The sequence below is a fragment of the Magallana gigas genome, chromosome 7 (genome assembly GCF_963853765.1).
Source record: "Magallana gigas chromosome 7, xbMagGiga1.1, whole genome shotgun sequence".
NCBI classification, from domain to species: Eukaryota; Metazoa; Mollusca; class Bivalvia; order Ostreida; family Ostreidae; genus Magallana; species Magallana gigas.
In genome coordinates, this window is record NC_088859.1 from 32,491,445 (window position 1) to 32,512,828 (window position 21,384).

At 31.1% G+C, this 21,384-nt stretch overlaps 1 protein-coding gene across 2 annotated transcripts in view; it reads right to left on the reverse strand.

The window, feature by feature from the left end:
* Positions 1-315: 315 nt before the first annotated feature.
* The window catches only part of LOC105341851 (beta-1,4-galactosyltransferase 4), a 34,836-nt gene continuing 13,767 nt past the window's right edge, over positions 316-21,384 (reverse strand). The window contains exons 3-10 of one of the 2 annotated variants that reach the window (XM_034457888.2): positions 16,559-16,724; positions 8,390-8,560; positions 7,050-7,118; positions 6,516-6,745; positions 2,636-2,823; positions 2,388-2,510; positions 1,493-1,588; positions 316-657 (exon numbers count right to left, since the gene is read on the reverse strand). In XM_034457888.2, coding sequence (XP_034313779.2) covers positions 534-657; positions 1,493-1,588; positions 2,388-2,510; positions 2,636-2,823; positions 6,516-6,745; positions 7,050-7,118; positions 8,390-8,560; positions 16,559-16,673 — 1,116 coding nt within the window. In that variant the 5' untranslated portion in view covers positions 16,674-16,724 and the 3' untranslated portion in view covers positions 316-533. The remainder of the gene's footprint in view (positions 658-1,492; positions 1,589-2,387; positions 2,511-2,635; positions 2,824-6,515; positions 6,746-7,049; positions 7,119-8,389; positions 8,561-16,558; positions 16,725-21,384) is intronic. The other variant, XR_004598392.2, reaches the window with a different exon arrangement.

The following is a 21,384-nucleotide window of genomic DNA, read 5'->3' on the forward strand; positions in this document are numbered from 1 at the left end:
TTTAGGGGGAGACTTGATTTACTTTTTTATATGTAAATTTTAAAAACATGCTTCCTGCGAGAAAAACCTGCCCAAAGGTTCCCTGATGCAACATGCCTAAGTTTATGAAGGGGTTAATTCAAAGAATATTTTTTCGCATTGATGGTTATTTCGCTGTACATTCCTCTTCTCTTCAACAAATATCCGAAGTGTTCTTACTTAAGTCTCCAATTCTTCAAAAGATCCCTTTTGAAGTTTAGAAAAAACGAACACTTTCTTATCTTATTCTTTTTATTAATATTCTCGGATTTGGTTTTTTCTCAATATACAAACTATACCTCTTTGATAGTTGACTTGATTTTGTTTTCGGTGTTATTCGATATGATGTTGTAATGCCGTTGTAAACACCTTTTCTAACCATTTTTACTAATTTTCCAAATCCCAGTTCTTTTTGTTTATTTGTATTTTGGTATTGAAAATCTTCCATAAGTTGTTACAGATAAGGTTGGTTCTTTTTGTTTTGCAACTTTTACAATTTATCCTTTGAAATCGTTTTAAACGATTTTCACAATGATATGAATGTAAAGTTTTTTGTAAGTCTTTTGTATTATTTCATATTTCAGGGAATTCAGCCCGTCTTTCCACATTCGTTCTTTTCCTTTACTTACGATGTCATTCCTGAAAATGAAATTATTGTTACAAGGATCTTATATTACGTTTAAAAATCGCTTAAAGTAGAACACAATTCGTAAATGGAATTGTATACCACATTTCTCTTTCATCGCCGCTTTTTTGCACCTATATAAACTGCAGACTTCTAAACACTTCAAAGCATTTCGCTGTAGAGGTCTCACCTATGTGAAAGTAAATCTTTCATGTAACTTTTACTCGGTAGCAATGTACTATTATCGAATATACATGTTAATGCATTATTAACGAACAGAAAATGCACATAAAACAAAACATTGATGCGCAAAAGCTTTGACAACAAAAGGAATACTACACGTCAGCCAAGAGTTTCAGGCGTGCGATCGGGTGTTTTGAAGGGTTTATATACTTGTGTGTCGGTGCCTATTCATGAGTGGTGTTCAACTTTAAGGTGGCTCACTACACCTCAAAATAGTTTCTCTAGTCAGCAGAAAATTACTTATTATGAAAGATAGCATGACGAATGAGAATTATATAAGTTGAATAAGCGAAAAGGGATGCAACTTTGGATAAAATAATTACGATTTTTAAAAAATAATTCAGTAAATATGAACAAAAGCCGTGGTTGGATTCGAACTCGTAAAGTGCGGTTCACAAACCTGATAATTTAACCACCGAGCTATGATGATATTCAACCAAATCGATTGATACAAACAAGTCATTTAAATATTTTTAGTATAGTTATCTTATTGATAGTACGTACCTACTTTTTCATAAATATATATGGAGAGAGAGAGAGAGAGAGAGAGAGAGAGGTGGAAAATAGGTTTATACAATTATGGAAATATATATTATACAGTCATACCTCTTCGGATTTGCAGCACCAGGTTTGTGTTCAAGAGCAGAATATCGTCCAACATCGCTTATTGATCGATATACAGACATTTTAGCCCATGCTACTCTGTAAGAAGTATAAATACACTCATCAATTAAGTATCATACTAGATAATGAATGATCAAATTAGATATGACTTGATATGGAAAATTGGAAATAACCATCATTTTGAAATGATCATCCTCTGCGAAATGTTTGTACAAAACACATGCAATATAATAAAAACAAGTATGTTACAGCAAATTACAGAATACTGATATAAAACCAGGGCCCCTTATACTTTGCCCAAAACTGATACATTCCATTTACTGAACCGATGCTTATTAACCGTTACTCCCAAAAAAAGACTTTATAACATTATAAATGATTTTACATCAATTAAGAAAAGCATAACATTAAGAAAACGAAGAAAAATCAATTCATATTTCGTACAATGATGTAATTGCAAGCTTTTTCTTATAATAATAACCATATGCTTTATACTTTTTGGTATCCTCGATGCCTTATCTGTAAAAATGCCTAACAATAGAGGTAAAGATTTTTAAACGTGCATTAGTTTTACAGGGGTTGGGGATCATGGATTCTTAAATTTTTGATCGTCTCGTTCCATTTCCGATCAAAACATTGTCAATATTGACCCAGTGGTTTATATCAGACATTAAAACTATTCACAGATGACATGCAAAAATAAACGGCATCGACTCATCTGTGTGATTCAAAAGAAGTAAGCATAAGAAAAACTTTCATCATTCATATGAAATGATGTTATATTAGCTTATGAGAAAACGATCGTTTGACATGTGTACATGTGTTGATTTCTTCTATCGCAGAAGACCATTTTGTAGTGGGAAGTAAGAACATAAACCTGTTGTAAAAATCATCATCCTCACCACCCCAACCAAAGAATTCATTTGAAAACCCATTGATAGTCTCATATTGTTCTCGTGTCAAGGCCGAAACACCACCAAAATAGGACGCGTATGGTAACCTGAAGTAGAGCATTGTAAGAACATGACATATATATGTCTGCTTTATTTTTTTATTTCATAGTATTAACAAATAGAATTGCAAAAGGTATAAAGGTAAATCATTGTGATTAAAGATCTGTATTACTTGTATTGCCATTTCTCAGAGGCAATAGCTAAATGTTTAGGTTGGTCAGGACAGGTGTAAATGTTGTGATCGTTTTCCGGGAGGAGGTCTACATCGTGAAGCACAAAACAATCGTAGTCAGAGTCCTTGAGTGCTTCTTTATATCCAACATTGAACAAAAAACCTCGATTAAATTCCAGACCTTTAGTCTGAAAATAAAAATATGTACATTTTCCTGGTACCCTGTGATCAAATAGTGAGACCTCATGGGTCGGAAACAGATGAATATCATAGAGATAACGTGATGTCAAAGCATCGTATAATACCGATTCATGTGGTTGGGTTTCAGAGGACTTGCAATTGAATTGTTTAAACATAGTATTTTATCATTACACGAAACTACTCACCATTATAGAAGAAATATAACGGCTTGACGTAAGTGAACATTTTTTAATTAATCTTTCGAATAATACATATTAATAAAGTTCATTAGGGCATTGGGTCATTTTAAGCAGCATTTCTTTAAGACAGGGACTGCAACAAAGCTAGATTAAATGAGCTTGTTAGAGTCAGAAATTAAGATTAAATGAAGATGGAAAGCAGCATCTTATTTACGATGCATTAGAACACGATAATAGCTACTCTAAACAATCTTAAATTACTAATCATTAAAAACGTTTTGTAAAAACGCTTATGACGCAACCGAGGGAGGGTTTATAAAATTTCCTGCAACAACCACCTGGCTTGGCCGTAGGAGAATGCGTTGGAGAGGGTAGTCTGAACAATTCGTTCGCTATTCATCAAATGTATATACAGTTTAACTTCGATATGTCGAAATGATTTGTAGGTCCGAACGACTTATTTTTTTATCATTTTATTCTCGATATGATATCTCGAATACTCGGATATCTTGAAGTTTTTAACCAGTCCCATCAAGATCGAGAATAGAAGTTGAACTGTAAATTCACTTTGGTCCTAAATACATATTAACTAATGACTAAACAGACAAACAACTGACCAAAAACTTTTTTGTAGCATGATCAACATTTGGTGTTCTCCCCTGAACCGCGTTGATATTTCAAAAATCTTTTAAGATGGTATTGGCATATGCTTCATTACCTGGTCGTGTTCTTCATTTTTAAAAATGCAAGGTGGCGTTGTCATGATGTACGCGTAATACAAATTTTAGTTATAAAAATAAAACTTCATATAGTTATAATAACGAGTATGACCCGTCATGCTGTGGATCCACTTCGTACAAGTGGTGCAAATGGCAAATCTGATATGTAAGTTATATACCAGATTAAATGGAAGGCAGATACATTATTTAGAAGGGTAATTAAATATCTATTAGTCGAAGAGGTACATGTAGTGATTTATCGTACGGATCCACCATTTCATGTGTTCATAGTTATCTTAGTTCATTCCTACCACAGAATATCACTGTTTCCCAACAAGGAAATGGCATGTTGCCTTTTTTAAAGTTTCGTTATTACCAGCTGGCATGTTATATAAACGTGAATATTGTTTCAGAGATTTAATTCTTTGTGTTATTATATACAACTTTTTAGACGTAATCATAATGCCTACGTCGATCCTTGTATTTCTCTTTTTCAATGTTGCAAAATTATCTGTAGATTACGAAGCAATTCATTTATAGGTATGACAAACCTTTAAAGTATGTGATTAAGAATTTCATTTAACAATATATATATCATCTATGATATTTATCATTTATCTATATATTTTTATGAAAACCGAAATTCCAAAGAAAAACGGATGCAAATTTGTGGTGGTGAGGTTTATGGCTCAGGAAAGAGGACTATTGCACATTGAACTCACATTAATCTAACTAGAAGACAGGATTTTTAAAAACAATTCTGTCGATTTTTTCAGTTTTAGAGACCGCCTCTTGATAGCAGCGTTCTCATTATAGACGTGCTTATGTACCCTGACTTAATTTATGTGTATAGCCCTAGCGACTAGTCTGTAAGAATATAGTTCATTACAGCGATCAATTAAAAAATAGGGTTTCAAGAACTTGTTTTGAATTCAGTACATTCATATTAAAAACAAGCATGTGAATCTTATTTGTTGGAGAAACTTCATACATTTAAAAAGTAATATTAAAAAATATAACAATCTTACAAATTTTGAATCAATGGTACCTTATTTAAAACATTAAGTCTGGAGTTCTTATGGAAAAAATCTCCGAGGTTCAACGCTGTCTTAACGTTGTAACATTGACATGACATGGATATTACTGTAGAAGATGAAAGGGACCTACATACAATAAAACATTTTATTGTTTATGTACATAATGATTTACATGACTGTGTATTTTGAATGATTCACTAAAATTTAGTGTTTGAAGTCAAGTTACAAGCGATATACAGAAGAAAGAGGTGATTGCGTTGTAAACAAAGCTCGACACTTATATTTGTTTACAGATAATGTAAATACTATTACAACACAACTCAAATTTTGACTAATTGATTTTCCTTCCATATTTGTGTAAATATTAAATGTTGTTAAGTATGTATTTCCTTACTTTTAAATATTTCATCAATAAAATAAATCATTCTCAAGGATTATTTCGAATTAATGTATCTTAAAAAAAGAAGATATCTTTCAGATGTGGAAATTGCTATTTTCCGGTAATACAATTGCGCAGATAGAGGGAAACAAAATGCGAGAAAATGAACAGTGGTTGATAGAGGTTTGGTTTCACTTTGTTTAAAATAAATGGACTTAAATATCACAAATGATACTATTAAATCGTACCCGGTTATCTCAAATATTAAGTAAATATTACATTAAACCAAAATCTTTATAAACCTTGTACCAAAAATTTTTTAACAAGTTTTGAACAAGTTGACCAAAAGCGTTTGCTTGATCAATTAAAATTTTCCTGTCTAAATTATGCTATCGGATACAGTTGTTTATGATTTAGATAAAGATGTTTATAACATAAATAGGAATATGATTTAGATAAAGATGTTTATAACATAAATAGTAATCTAAGAGGATAATTAGTTTTAAAACTTAATATTCTAGGATCAAAGAACTACAATGTTTAAGAACGCTTAAATCTAGACTATATTAAGAACATATTTGGACAAAGTTTACAATCATAATGCATGGGTTTTCAGGAAAAAAACGGTTGAAAACATTAAATCAACGTTCGTCTTAAAATTACATAAACTGTCAATAAATGAAGACTCCCTGAATAGATTCTTTTTAAAGGAACATGGTCACGATTTTGGTCAAATTCTATTTTAATTCTAAGCATGGTAAATAAATTTTTATCATTTACCATGCTTTACGAATGCATATCTAATGAGCATTTGGATACTGAGAGTCAGTCGTAGAGTTATAAGAAAGATATGTGGCTTAAAACTCTTTGTCATGTAAACAAGGCTGTGTCCTGTTTTTGTTTACATTGATTCAATATAAAAGTAAATAAAAAAATCTTTTTCAAGATGATATGTCTCTCTCCTTATAAAATTTAAGCATAAATTAACTGTTCCTAAATTTAAACACATTTATTTTAGGCATAAAACGGGAATTTTCACTTCAACATTCAATACGTAAACAAAAGCTTTATTTACTAGCGAAGAATTTTAGGCTCTGTAACTCGCTTATAATTCAATGAATGACACTCCAATATTGGTTGCCTATTAAAAATACCTTAATTAAGCATTGTAAACATTAAAATCTTAAATATATTTTTTGACAAATATCGTGATTATGCCCCTTTAAAATTTAATAAATTTGTTATCTTACAACTATAAAAACAAATATATTATTGTTAGTAAGAAAAATGAAATGATTTTTAAAAAAGGTTAATTTTATCTGACTTCCAACAAGAAAAAAGATAAAATTACTAAAATATGGTTACCTGTTCCACGACATAGATTCCATATTCGAGCTGTTGCTTCATGAGAAAGGCATGCATGTGGTTCAAAAAAATGCCTAAATGACTTTCCCTGTCACGAAATGGAATGAGTATGGCTACTTTCTGTCGAGCCGTACAGTTTTTTGGTTTAAATTTGCCGTCTTTCAGCATCTCATATTTCTTTTCAATGGCCTCAATGGTCTTTGGTGTTTTATCGACTTTTAGTTTTCCAGCTATTTTGTATCATAAGTCAAAAAGAGGAAACTTTTGCATTCATAAAAGCTACTTAGACATATTGTTTACTTTATAATAAACGACTTCATTATGTAAGTAATAATTATAAATTGCAACATACTTAAATACAATAAAACGCATGATTTCTATTGTCTTTCATGTGTTATTTTATTTTATGTCCTAGTTCTAAGCCTTTTCCAATATTCACGAATGATATATATATATATATATATATATATATATATATATATATATATATATATATATATATATATATATATATATATATATATATATATATACCTAAACCGGGAGGAATAAGTGGACACTTTATAAGTGAATCTTTTTCTTTATTTGTGGATGTTGTGGCATCTGCAAAAAAGAAAAAAGAAATCGAAAAATGTTTGTTATTTAATTCTTGTTCTACAGTTATAAATAGCGAGCTCTAAGAACCAGTGTGCGTGGGAAAAAGAACGAGCTAAACCTACAGATTTATCAAGAAATGTTTTGTCTACGTCCCTTGATGCTCTCTAATGTTTTCACCCGTGGTGCTATGCCAAAAATGGCTGACATTAAACTTGTAATTTACGGTGCTTTGAGGTTTGAATACACCTTTTGAGTACCGCAACAGCTTTGGTGAGTCTCAAGAGATATTTTACATGCGTCCATTTCTTCGTATTTAGTCGAGAGACGTAACAAATGATCATTGATTTTAACGTATGACGTCACAGTGATCTCGAGCTATATTTCCGGCGATAAATTTAGAGGTGGATCAAGCATCTGTAATGCGTGTACTAGTTTTTTTCAGAATAAGCGGCGATGGCTGCCTCAGAGGATTTGTATTAATTTTTTTTTTGATTTTGATAGAGAGATTATTTATATATATATATCTATTAGCACAAGCCATACTTTACTGTCATATCAATCCAAATTCAAGCTAACTTGCATGCATGTACCGTAAGTATTAGAAGGGAAGATTAAATAAATAGGTCATTTTTTACTAAATATAAAAAAATATTAAAGAAAAAAAACATTTGAAAAAATCTATACAAATTTTGCATATTGTCAAACCATTAAATTGGAAAATGGGAATTACACACCTACAAACACCCACAAAAAGGGATTAGAATGCAAAAATAAACAAATGAAAAGAATTGTGAGACAGAAAAGAAAATTAAATTAAAATAACAAAAACATACTGTATTTATTGTTAACAAATTACGTTCAAAAGACTGTTCAATTCTCTCAAAAACTAAGGAACGGGTTTAGGAGGAAGCAAGTCAATGTATATAATATATATAATTCTCTCTCTTTCTCTCTCTCAAAATAAAAAAAAATGTTTGATGTTAGTTGATAGCTAAATAACACTTAGTTGACAATGATGCAAGGTATGTGTAATTCTGCGCTCGCCACAACGGTTGCGCCGTAAAACATAGTATGTATGTGATATATTTGATATAGTATTCGCAAGATGCAATTGCAATTTATCAGTTTTATGTCGTTGGAACGACAAAATACATATTACAAATGATCTTATGTTTCTTGTTCAATAACAACCTTTTTCTGGCATCATTATAGAATATTGACTGAATATTTGTTCTGTTGAAGTTGTGTCTTAAGACATTATTAGATAACTTAGTTACTGAAGTATGAAGTTGACAGAGTATACGTCTTATTTCCCTCTTCCGTCTCGACAGACTCTGGATGGGTGTAGTTTTTATTTCTGTCGTCCGTCTTTGCATCACGTTCTAAGTAAATGTACGTCCTGTTTCTCTGTTCCGCCGTTGCAGACTTTCGATTAACAATGCTGTTGTCTTTGTATTGATGAAAAAAGAATTGTATAAAGCTGACATAAATTCATAAAAGTTTTTGGTCGCAATATTAGTTTCGGTCGATTCTCAACTGCTACTAGGGTATATACCGGTCGAGACCGATCGTAAAAATGTTTGATGGTCGAGCGACGATTCGCCAACTAAGAAATGGATGAATTCAAACTTTACAAGATATCGGTGTTCCTAGAAATAAATGTGACGGCTCTGCAACGTTCGATACCAGGTCAAACTATGACCTTTTTTGCCACTGTTGGGCAATAGTAATGCAATTTACAATTTATGTCCACCCACCTTACCCCAAGAATGCATGATACCAAATTTGAATAGAACTGACCATGTAGTTTTAAAGAAGTTTAAAATGTTTTATTACGATTGTTAAAGTGCAAGGCACAACGACAGACGAGGACGAAGAAAACCCTAGTTGCAATAGATAGATCACCTGAGTGACTCTCGTGACCTAAAAACTAAACAAGTGGTCCTACAAAGGAAATTATGATTCTTCCCCCAATTTATTTTGACATCTCTTTAATAACAAAAGGTAAGCTGTGATCATATAGTCTATAATTTGGTGGATCTTTAATTAGTTTTATCTTACTGGGCCCGGTTTTTCGAAAGGTGGTTAACTCTAACACCGTGTTAACTGTGCATTAAACTTAGTGTTAAAGTAAACGAAATGGTTAAGTGTTTTTCGAAAGTGTGTTAGGGTTTAACCATGTGTTAACTCTGTGTTAACTTTAATTTAACTCCAGTACCTTGGTTAACATTTAACACAGGGATTAAATATGGCCGCCAGTGTATTTATTTGCCACTTCAACTCAAAAAATTGGTATAAGAAGCATTTTCCAGAAATTTTAAAGTTTAAAAAATCTTACATATGAATAAGACACGGAAAAGCAACTGGCTTGACATGAAAAGTTGCAGTATCTGTGTGATATAATTATGGAAGAAGAATTTTGCACATGGTTCATACCCCCTATGTTGAAGGATCCCTTCATTGGAGGAGGCTGCATTGTTGACAGCAGTAAAAGGTACTTTTTTCTTTATTTGACCTTCACATTGATTATATTTGTGATGTCACATAAGACATTTAACAAAAATTTCCAAAATTATTAGGTAAATGGGTACTATAAGTACAAAAACATTGTACGATTTTTTCCATGAATTTTTAAAACATTAATGAGAAAGCAATTATAAGCTCCTTGATAAATAAATATTAAATGAACATGTTAGTGTAATTTGTTTTTAAATGTTGTTACTGCATTTTAAGACTTATCTTCCTTTTGACAAAATGCAAGTGGTGTATCAAAATTATTTCTAAAAAGTCTAAATAAATGTTATGCACAGTCAAGCAATGAAAAGATACTAAAATTATAACTAATTGAAGCAATAGTGGTATGATTTTTATGTACATGTATTTTATATCATATCTTCCTTTTTTGAATTACTTTTTTAAAGAATAACTGCATTTTAAACTTTTGAAGCATTTAGTTTTTAAAGCTCCATATAGTTATATTGATTTAATTAAATTAGTGATATTTAAATTTGACCTTATTTATTTCTTTTTACTGGGCAGATCCCAATCATGATGCACATATTTTTTTAAGTGTATCTATTTCAAATGTATTTTACATTTTTAATAAATGCATTTGTGACATGTTTTAAGTATATATCTTTATGATTTAAAAAAAACTGTTGTTATGTTTTTTAAATACATTTTAAAAATTATTTATTTAAAGATTTGGAAGAAGGAGAACATGGAATGATCTGCTGGGTGACACTTGCTGTGCTTGATACCTAATTCTCCCAAAGCCATATCCCATGAGGCCCACAAACTGCAGCCAAGGAGAAATTTAATCAAACATGCATACCAAGATCAGAAGTGACATTGAGAGGTTCTTTTGTTTGCATAAGGTGTGATTCTTATGGTGGCATATCTTTGCAAGTTATTTTTCTATCAAATATGTCGACATGGAAGATAGATATGTTGACATGCAAGATAGTTATGTCAACATGCAACATAACTATGTCGACATGCAAGAAAATTGCTATCAAATAAGAATTATGAAAATTTTCAAATAATCTCAAAATTCGCTCACATGTGACATCCAGGATGCGATATGCTACTTATTTATGTCGACATGCAACTAATTTATGTTAACATGCGAGATAAATATGTTGCGTGCAACTTATTTACGTCAACATGCAACTTAGTTATGTTGACATGGAAGATAAATATGTCGACATGCGACTTGTTTATGTAGACATGCAACTTATTTATGTTAACATGCAACATATATCACAGGATGAACCTCTGCCATTCAGTTAACTGAAATGTGACTGAACGGTAACTGAAAGGTAACTGAAAGGCATAGCTGTGCCATTCAGTCACCTTTCAAGAGCTTTCAGTTAACATTCAGTTGACTGAATGGCAGTGGTTCATCCTGCGATAGTTAACATGCAAGATTAATATATATTGACATGTACCTTATTTATGTCAACATGCAACTTATAAGTTGCATGTTAACATATTTATCTCGCATGTCAACATAACTAAGTTGCATGTTTACATAAATAAGTTGCATGTCATCATATTTATCACGCATGTTAACATAAATAAGTTGCATGCCGACATAAATAAGTAGCACCTAGCAAATTGGATGTCACATGTGGGCGATATTTGACATTTTTGTGGATTTTTTATAATTCTCATTTGATTGCAATTTTCTTGCATGTCAACATAGTTATGTTGCATGTTGACATAACTATCTTGCATGTCGACATATTTGAAAGAAAAAAAACTTACACATAAGGGGCAGAGATATGCCACCATAGATTCTATTTCTTTTTTTTCACTGAAGGTTGGGTATTTTCAGTTGAAGTGATAATATTTCAATTATCATGGTATTTCACAAACAATTTATAACAGAGCATTTATATGCTTTAAGACTAAATATTTTAACATTAACTGGCAATTTCAAGGGAAGTATTATTACATTTACTGTACTCTCAATCAACAAACCTGATTACTCTCAATAACTGAATTATTAAGAGTTTAATGTCACCTAGCTGGATGTGAACTGCTTTGCCAAACCAAAATCATTATCTTTACATATATATGCATGTAACTCATATTAGACTCATATGCATACAACAGGGTACATACATGTACATGTATAAATAAATCAGTACATGTTTTTCTGTTGTGTCCATTTTAAACAAATTTTGTAATCAGAACTGTTTAAAATTGAAGGTGAATATGAAGTTTAGTCCCAAACTATGACTATATTTGTCTTTATTTCACAATTGTTGTCTTTTTGTATACATTTTATCCTTTTTGATTCACAGATTCGCATGATACAGGAATTAACTGCCTGCATTGTTTATTTGAAGAGGACTTGGAGAGACTGAGAAAGATGAGTATTTGACAACAACCAACCTCTAAGCCTCAAACACCATGCACCAAGAGAAGGAGAACTATTATTAAGACTTTTAATCTAATGTCTACAGCAATAGATAAAAAAAATAATTGAATTTCTCTCTCTCTCTCTCTCTCTCTCTCTCTCTCTCTGCTATTAACATTATGACATTGTTTAAAGTACCATAAACTGGAAATGATAATTATTAAAATATGTAAAACAATGTGAATGTAAACCTTTGCACTCTTTCTCTCTCTCTCTCTCTCTCTCTCTCTTTCTCTCTCTTTCTTTCAAATTAAGTTTACATGAAGACAAATGCAGTTATCATTGAATACAAAATGTAAAAAAAAAATCCAAGTTTTTAGCTCCTTCCTGTCCAAAGGTGATATTTTACACATTTATTTTATATAGTTGAAAATCACTCATTCCTTCCAATTGTCTCAATTTAAATTACATGTAGGATATGAAAATGTACATTTTACATAAATTAAAATAACATCTGCTATAATAACTACTTTTGAAATGAACAAGAAGCAACCATATTTTTATCTTTGTACTGTATTTTTGCATTAAATAGGAAAACATGTAAAATTTGAACATTTTTGTTGGATTTCTTATCCATCTCCAGCTACCCGGGTGTGTTTGAATTTTATTTTAATAAAAGGCAGGCATCACACTGGTAGGTCTCACTTTTTTTTTTATCATGGTTGAAAAAGAAGTATAATTAGTAACCAGAATAAATAAGAATTTTATTATATATGATTGTTAAGCTTGCTTTTTAATAAATATGAACAAGAAATCACATGCAGGACGGCATGTGTGTTTGTCTTTAAAATACTACAATTCATCAAATTTTCAAAATTGGTCAATTTTTAGTGTCGGTGATACATTTTCTTTAAATATGTGTGAGAATTGACACTAGGAAATTGCCACAAGTTTCATAATATTAGATGAAAGATTTAAAATAACTGCTTTTTATAAAAATCAATACATAGGAGGAGGGCATGCATGCAAGGGTATTTTTATAATGGTGCTTTTAAAATGATAATATCATGTAGATACATGCAGTATTAAATAAGGTTTCCTATTAAAAGAGGTTGAACAACAATTGACCTCTTAAAGATTAAGTTAAAATGTTTTGCTGAAGAAGAACCATATGAATCTATGTTAAATAGAGTAAAGTGGAAATGGTGGGTTCACTTAAATGACCATATCTTTCTCAAACCTCATTGAAATTGGCAATATACGGTATACTTTTTCTCAAAATTGCATAAGCTTTCTTATTCCAAGACACAATGTCTTTTCATAGAATGTTAGTGTAGGTTAAATCCTATAAATTAATTAGAAAATTTGTTGACCCTTTGAACTGTATTTCATGATACATGTACCTAATTAATTTACACGCTGAAAGGAATTTGTAATGGTATTTTGAAGCTATTACATCGTACTTTAACAGTGGTATATAGAAAACAAGAAAATAAAGGATTGGGAAAATTGCATACTATATATATAGGACGTAACCCTGAAAATGATATAGATTTTCAACATATAATTATATAAATAATATTTCACTAAATTCAAACTTATTGAAATTTGTAATCAAAATCTTCTTTTTTCTTCATATAAAGGAAGAAGAAATGAATTATGGGTAACCAAGTGATTACCAAGTGGTTAACTCAGTTAACACAGTGTTAGCTAACCAATGTGTTTAAATGCTTTTGATCAACAGAATTTTACCACTGCGTTAGCTAATCACTTGATTAGGATTCAACACGTCGTTATCCTTAACACAGTGTTGAATTTAACCACATTTCGAAAAATCGGGCCCTGATGGCAAGTCAAGTCGTAAACAGACCAGCTCGTACATAGGTTATCTTGTATACAAAAAAGTCTATTAGTATACAAAACCGAAAAGTCAAGTCGTGTCAAAAAATTCACTCGAACACAAGGCTTAAACAAGTGTATATTTTGCGAAAAATTTGAAAGCAGACGAAAGTATACCCAAAATTTTCCTAATCATATATATACATGTACATGAAATCTTTGCAATGCAATTATATTGTGGTTAACAGTCTGGGCGGACTCCGAAAACGGAGTAAACGGAAGCGATTTCTCAAAAGTAAAAATACTCCGAAAAAGGAGTTCTACGCATGCGCAGTTAATCAAAATATTACATTTTTACGTGAAAACAGGGCACTCAGGATAATTGATCGTGCAAGGCGTATTATTCATATGCAGGTCTGAAAATACGTTTAAATGCTTTATAAGACATGTTTCAACAGAATGTATTTGGCAAAAATATACGTTCGTTGGGCAAATCAAAATTTATTTGCTGTCAAAGTTGGTCAATTTTGTTTCCAATGACGATGTCAATAAAAGTGAATAAATTAATGTTTTCCCGTGATTTTACTATCATTGAAGATTATGTATGTGCTAGGGTGTGAAATAAACTATTACTGTGAGTTTTATACCCGTTTGTAGTCATTACACCGGTTTTTTTTATCACGCAATGACTCGCCCAGTCGGCACTTCTTAAAACCTTGTATACATCATAATTAATCGTATTAAAAAAACCCTACAACTATATTATAGGCTTGAATACTTACATGAGTGCAACATTTAAATTTCATCTCCATACTTCCAAGTTTTAATTTGAAGTCTGATTTTCTTATCTTATAAGTCCTGGTCGACCACGTGTGAGTTTAAATTTTTGTATGTTTTTTTCCTGTTGTTTACCGAGACATTTCCACATTTCTTTTGAGGTATAATTTTAAAATTAACCATTTCTGAGTCGTTTCCATTTTTTCACACTTCTGAACGATTTTAATCTATTTTTCAATCACGTTTTTTTACGGGAAAGGGAGGCAACTCTCCATATTTACATAAGCTACAAAATGGAAGTTGAGAAAATCGCAATGCATGACGGTGCCAAATACTCCGTTTTCGAAGTTTACTCCGTTTTCGGAGTCCGCCCAGACTGGTTAAAGTTTGTAGAAACAAAATTTAAGCAAGCTCCCTTTTTACACAAGCTGTAATTCAGAATGAGATATTTTTCTAGAATTAAGTTTTATTATCATCTAAAAATAAATTAATATGTTAATGACAGAGATTTGATCTTAACATCCAGTTTTGTTTTTTTCCAATATTGTTTAGTTTTGAGTCATCAAAATCCTATCTAGTGCACAACAGCAGATAATTGATATCATTCCAAATTAATGTAGTATAAAACGCATATTATTGAATGTCTGTTGTCTCAGCAAATGAATTGACTAAATAAATATTGGATAATGTTTGTACATGTACGTACATGTTAATATATCTACAATATTTTATTTTTAAAGTAGTCGATATAATAATCCTATTATTAATATTATCATTCTATCTTCTCTTTCTACATAAGAGACATAAAAAGCATTTAAATATATCTAATGTAAGAAATATCTCTCTTTTATTACATGACCAATAAAGGATTAAAAAAGAAATTAGTGCAAAATATACTTTGATATTAAAAATTATAAAATAAAACTTATTTAAAGGGGCATGGTCACGATTTTGGTCAAAATTTATTTTTCCGATTTTAATATTTAAAATGCCTCAGAAAGGCATTTTTAATAGGCAACCGAAATTTGAGAGATTATTGTTGAGTTATAAGCGAGTTACAGAGCTTCTCTATGTAAACAAAGCGTTTGTTTACATTTTGAACGTTGAAGTAAAAATTTCAGTTTTAAACCTAAAACGAATGTGTTAAACGTAAGGAACTGTTTATCTATGCTTAAATGAAATAAAAAGATAGACAAAAAAGCTGGTAAAAGAATTGTTACTGGTATATTGAACCTATGTAAACAAAAACAGGGCACGAGCATTGTTTACATGACAAATTGTGAGCCCTGTATTTTTCTTATAACTTTACGAATGACTCTCAAATTTTATTTGATCATTAGAAATGCATTTCCAAAGCATTGTAGATATTAAAAACATAAAATTAGAATTTGGCCAAAATCGTGACCATGCCCTTTAAGAGTGAATATTTCATTTGACTTGACTTTTCAGTTTTGCATACACGTTCACTTTTTGGATACTAAATGAAAAGTGCAGGAAATGGTCTGTGTACGACTTGATTGGACATAAACTTACTTTTTCTCTCCGATATTTAATTTGTATCACATGCATTGCTAACAAATCAAATATTTTTTAAAGCATGAATGTATCTCAAAGGTTTAATAATTAATCTCTGTCTAGTTCATGAAAGATTTCAAAACTGAGTTGGGTACAACATGTTGAACGTAATGAGAGTAGAACTGAAGAAAAACTATAGTGTTAACTTTAACGAAAAAATGCATCAGTTGATATTTGCTTTTAAATATACTTTCATGTTAAATATTGAAATCTGATTGGGTTAAACGTAGTTTATAATTCGTTCTAATATTCTCAGCGTAAGCAACACACTTGGCATGGCGTAACACAACAAATTGTTACAAGCGCATAAAATCATGTTATATATACAACTTGTTGAATAAGAAAGAGAAAGATAAGATGATTCCAACGTTATCAGTATTATACTTACTGAATGATTGTTGAAAATTGAAGGTGTTTTTTCTATAGTAAAATAGCCATACACAAATAACAAATATTTGAACAGTAATAACGGCGCCGAAGGAGAGCTTGGCAAAAGCTGACATAATATTGCAGGCTCACAGCACATATCACCAATGAAGGTCCTGAAATCTTTTCTAAAAAAGTAAAACACTGTTATAATTGGCCACACAATTCAAGTCATCAGAAAGAAGCAAGGAAGTGAACAGTGAATTATGAATGGATTCGTTATTTACATGTATTATCTTTACCGTTTATATAATCATGTTAACGTTGTTTAATTAGAGTTGTCAAATTCTTTTAGTTACAAAGTTCAATGTCATGGGCAATATTTGCTCAAAACTCATGAAATATTTATGAAATGAACGATAATTGACTTAAAAGTCGATACTTCCCCTTTATTATAGAATTTAATTTGATTTTTAACTTTAAGACTAAAAACTTTATATAATTTAAATGCACAAGATTAGTCATTTTACTTTTGCATTGATTATAAAAACAAAAACTCCTGAAAATAAATATTTAATTGCTATTCTTATCAGTGCTTAAGGTGGTACTTGTATGGGACACAAATCGATATTAATATGCACGTGGATAAAAGAAAACGGTATTCAACATACTTTCACCGTTTTAGAAATTTGAATTCCACAATATTTGAGCAAAAATTAAAGTTTTAAAAAAAATTTGAAAGGTAAAAATTATAAAAGACCCAGCAGGATTCAAAATCATGACTTACAGATTCGTAGATAACGCTCAAAGCATATTGCACTACGCTGTTAGGTAACGGTTTCGTGAAAGAAAAGAATTACGTCACAATATTGAGGTTTCCTATTCCACCTTAAAACATATAGATATACAAATAGTATAAAAACATGGAGAACATCCGACCGAGCTTTAACAGCTGATATGTTCTATATATTTTCATATCCTGATACAAATCACAAAAGTCATCTTGAACAAAGAACGAAACTGTTTTACAGTTTAAATAAATATCTTTCCTATCGAGTCTTGTACATAATTAAACCTATTCCTAACACAAACCCATAGCCATAAATCACAACAAGACACTATTCATCCTCTAAGGGTCCATGAATAATCTACATGTTAAAAGTATTTAAATACAATTCTGACTTAAGGTATTTGACTCCTCGCGTTTGATTTCATTAGTAATATTGCGCAGATGATCATAATATTTGAAATGAATATGATTTTTTAAATTTAGTTTTCACAGAAAGATTGATATTTCATAATTACACAACATTCATTAAGAAAATCCATTTGAATTCAAGAAACAAACAATTTTTTTTGGCAATCCAATTAAAATTAGACCTTCATCGGCTCCCCTGTTTTGTAAGAAAACGTTTTTCTTAGAAAAAGATTTTTCTCTACAATGTGTTTATCCTTATGGAAAAATTTAACCCCTTCCCATTCTCGCAACATATTGAAAACCGGGGAGCGGATGGAGGCTCTAATTTTATTCAGATTGGTTTTTTGGGGTAACTATTTTTTCGTGCCGAATTCGAAGGTTTTTAACGAAAATGACAGAAACAAGTAATTTTATGATTTTTCAATATACTTTTCTTAAATATTCACCATACTTTATTCATTATTCACATTTTTAACATTTGAAAGGTTTATAAAATATTCTATAGGTTTTGTTTGCCATGTACAAAATTAAATTATAAGAAAATGATAGACATTTATAATTAGCATAAAATTATGCAAATAGATATAAAATTTCGGAATTTTTTAAAGTCAAATCTTTCGAGAATTTTACCTTTAAAGCCCTAAATCTAAAATTTGACACCACTGACCCCATGTTTTATTATTTCAAAATGATACTTAATACATATCTAGGCAACCTAGATAACTGGATGAATCTGATAAGTTTTTTGATATTCAAAAAGGTTTTTTTAAATTCCAAATCAAATTGTAACTATAGACCCCTTCACGATAACTGCGGTACTGCTCTATTGCAGGGCAAAATGATATACTTTGCCAAAATTTCGGTAGGTAGTGATTAAATGACGTAAATGAAACAATTGACGTTACGTCAATCATATTTCACCAAACCATGTCATTTTGCCCTGCAAAAGAGCAGTACCGCAGTTACCGTGAAGGGGTTCATTATAGAAGTTGTCTATTGTAAGTACAAAAAGGTCATACAAAGTTTATGCAGCTTCGTACATATTTTTTTCGTATTCCCTCTATTAAGTGTGACCATTGTGCATTATTAAAAAAAAATTGAAGAAATTAATTTGCTTAATCAAAAATACTGACAACAAATCCAAATCAGCATTAAATTTTATTTTAGGTGCAAAAAGGTCAAATTAAATGAGACATAATTCATAGGAATAAATACTGACCACCTGTTATCTTTGTATTTTTTAAATTTGTTTTGTATGGAACGCCATAGCTGCCTTAAGGTCAATTTCATATTATATGAATTGGTATATCTTTTATATGCAATAATAATAACAATTTATATGCAGTTGAAACATCATTAAATGCAGTGCTAACATCATTATATACTGTAATTTTCCATTATATCCAGGGATAAAATCATTATATGAAGTGGTAACATCGGGACGTTATGTCGTAAGATCATTTTGTGCAGTGGTTTATTCATTATATGCTATGAATAAATCTTTATATGATATGATAAACTCATTTCACACAGAGCTAAACTCATAATGAACTATTGTTCAATCGCTTTGTTATGTGGTACACTCTTCATGTGCAGTTGCAAAACCCTTCTATGCAGTGCAACTTCTTGACATTAGGTGATAAGTTCATTATATGCAGTACTAACATCATGTTATGGCGTGTTAAAATCATTATGTACATTTGTATGGAGGTAAAACCTTTGTGTATCGTGGTGAAAGCTTTACATGCAATTGTAAATCCTTTATATGATGTGACAATTTTATTATATGCCGTTGTTGAGTCATTATTTGATGTGATCATTTCATAACATGGAGTGGTAACTTCTTTATATGCAGTCGTTACTCTTTATGATGAGGTTGTAAACTGGTTCTCGCCGAAAAGTTTTAATGGGAAGAGGTCCAGTTTCAGATGTATGTTGAAAAAGATGCCGCATTCATTGTGACAGTGTACATGTCGTATGTTTTGAATTCACGAGAGAGAGAGAGAGAGAGAGAGAGAGAGAGAGAGAGAGAGAAAGAGAGAGAGAGAGAGAGAGAGAGACCTCACAGCCTACTCAATATTCAGGGTCATGAACCCTGGGGAGCATTCATTATTGTCCCCAAGAGAGACAACTCTTGAAAACGTGCATCGACTATAGTCCGTTTCTTAATCTTTTTAAAATAAATAAATTGAGAAAAGTTTTCAAAGTATTTTAATTATACATAATACATATAACAATGAGTAAAAGGCATGAAAACTGCATGAAAGGAGTACATTATCAAATATAGTAGGCTGGTACATGTACCTGGTGAATATTAAATGTATATTGCTTGTAGGTACATGTATTAATCTACACAACTACATTCAATTAATACACTCTATTATGTAAATCGAAAAAAAAATACACAGGTTGTAAGAGATCTTTTTTTAAATGAATTTTTTTAAAATGAAAAATAAATTAATGAAATTGCATATATCTTTTTTAAATAATCATAATAAAGACATGAAGTTCAACATAAATACAGTTATACATTAGATGGATAGGATATACTGTACAGCAATTTTAGATTTAGATGTCATTTTTCATATGAAAGGTTATTAATGGTATGGAGTTTTAATTTCATTAAGGTTGCAGAACGCCTATTTGTATCTAGTTTAATATAATGAAAATAAATTAATAAACATGATGTTTAAGAAACTAAAATGATATATTACAGGGATCAATAGGATATACTGTACAGCAAATTTAGATAAATTGGATTTGTTTCCAAACATTTAAATAAAGGGAAAAAACATTTATTTCTTATTTAGATTAAATAATTTTCTTGAAAGATATTAATGTTTATATTTGATGGCTAAAACTGAATATTTTTCTGTCAATTTCTTCTGTTCATGAACAAGACCTATACATTTATCAGACACTTTTATATATTTGGGTTTATCAAATATGGATAAACCCTGTTATTTCATGCAGTTAAGCATATTGTTTGGGGCAAGAACTATAACTCTAGTAATGTTAATTCAAGGGCAATAACTCTACACTTCCTGGTCTTGGAGCGTGCGCGTTTAGCTCTTCCTTTTATATTCAACTGTTCCCTGAGTCGGTCACAAAAAATCAACTAGAGAAATAATCAAGTTTCATCGTTTTAATCGGCGAGTTTTATTACTTTATACCGGCATATTATTACAATATCATGCTGAGGGTAAGGAACCAAAGGGCATCTAAGGCGAGAAGCCCATACGCAGCCGTGCCAAATGGAACAAATACAGTTGCCTCGAGTAGTGTATTGGCACGAGGTCGTCGCGGAAATCGTCGTGGAGGTCAAGTGAGACAGCCCGTTCCTCCGACACAAGCGGCTCCTTCAACACCTGCGGCTCCGACGACACCAGCGACACAGGCGTCAACTGAAGCAGGCCAGGGAATGTCATTGAGCGGGATGATTGGGATGATTCCTCACAACATGCCGCCCATAGTTAACCCCACCCCTGACGCACCAAGTGCGTTGTCGTCACATGTTCCCATGAATCAAGGTACAGAAAATTATTTGGAAAATAATATTGACACGCCAAACCCATTTAACAGTGTTACTTCTATACTGGGATCCCATGTATCCCAAGCTCTCAAAGATAAAATTTGGAATGGCGAATTTG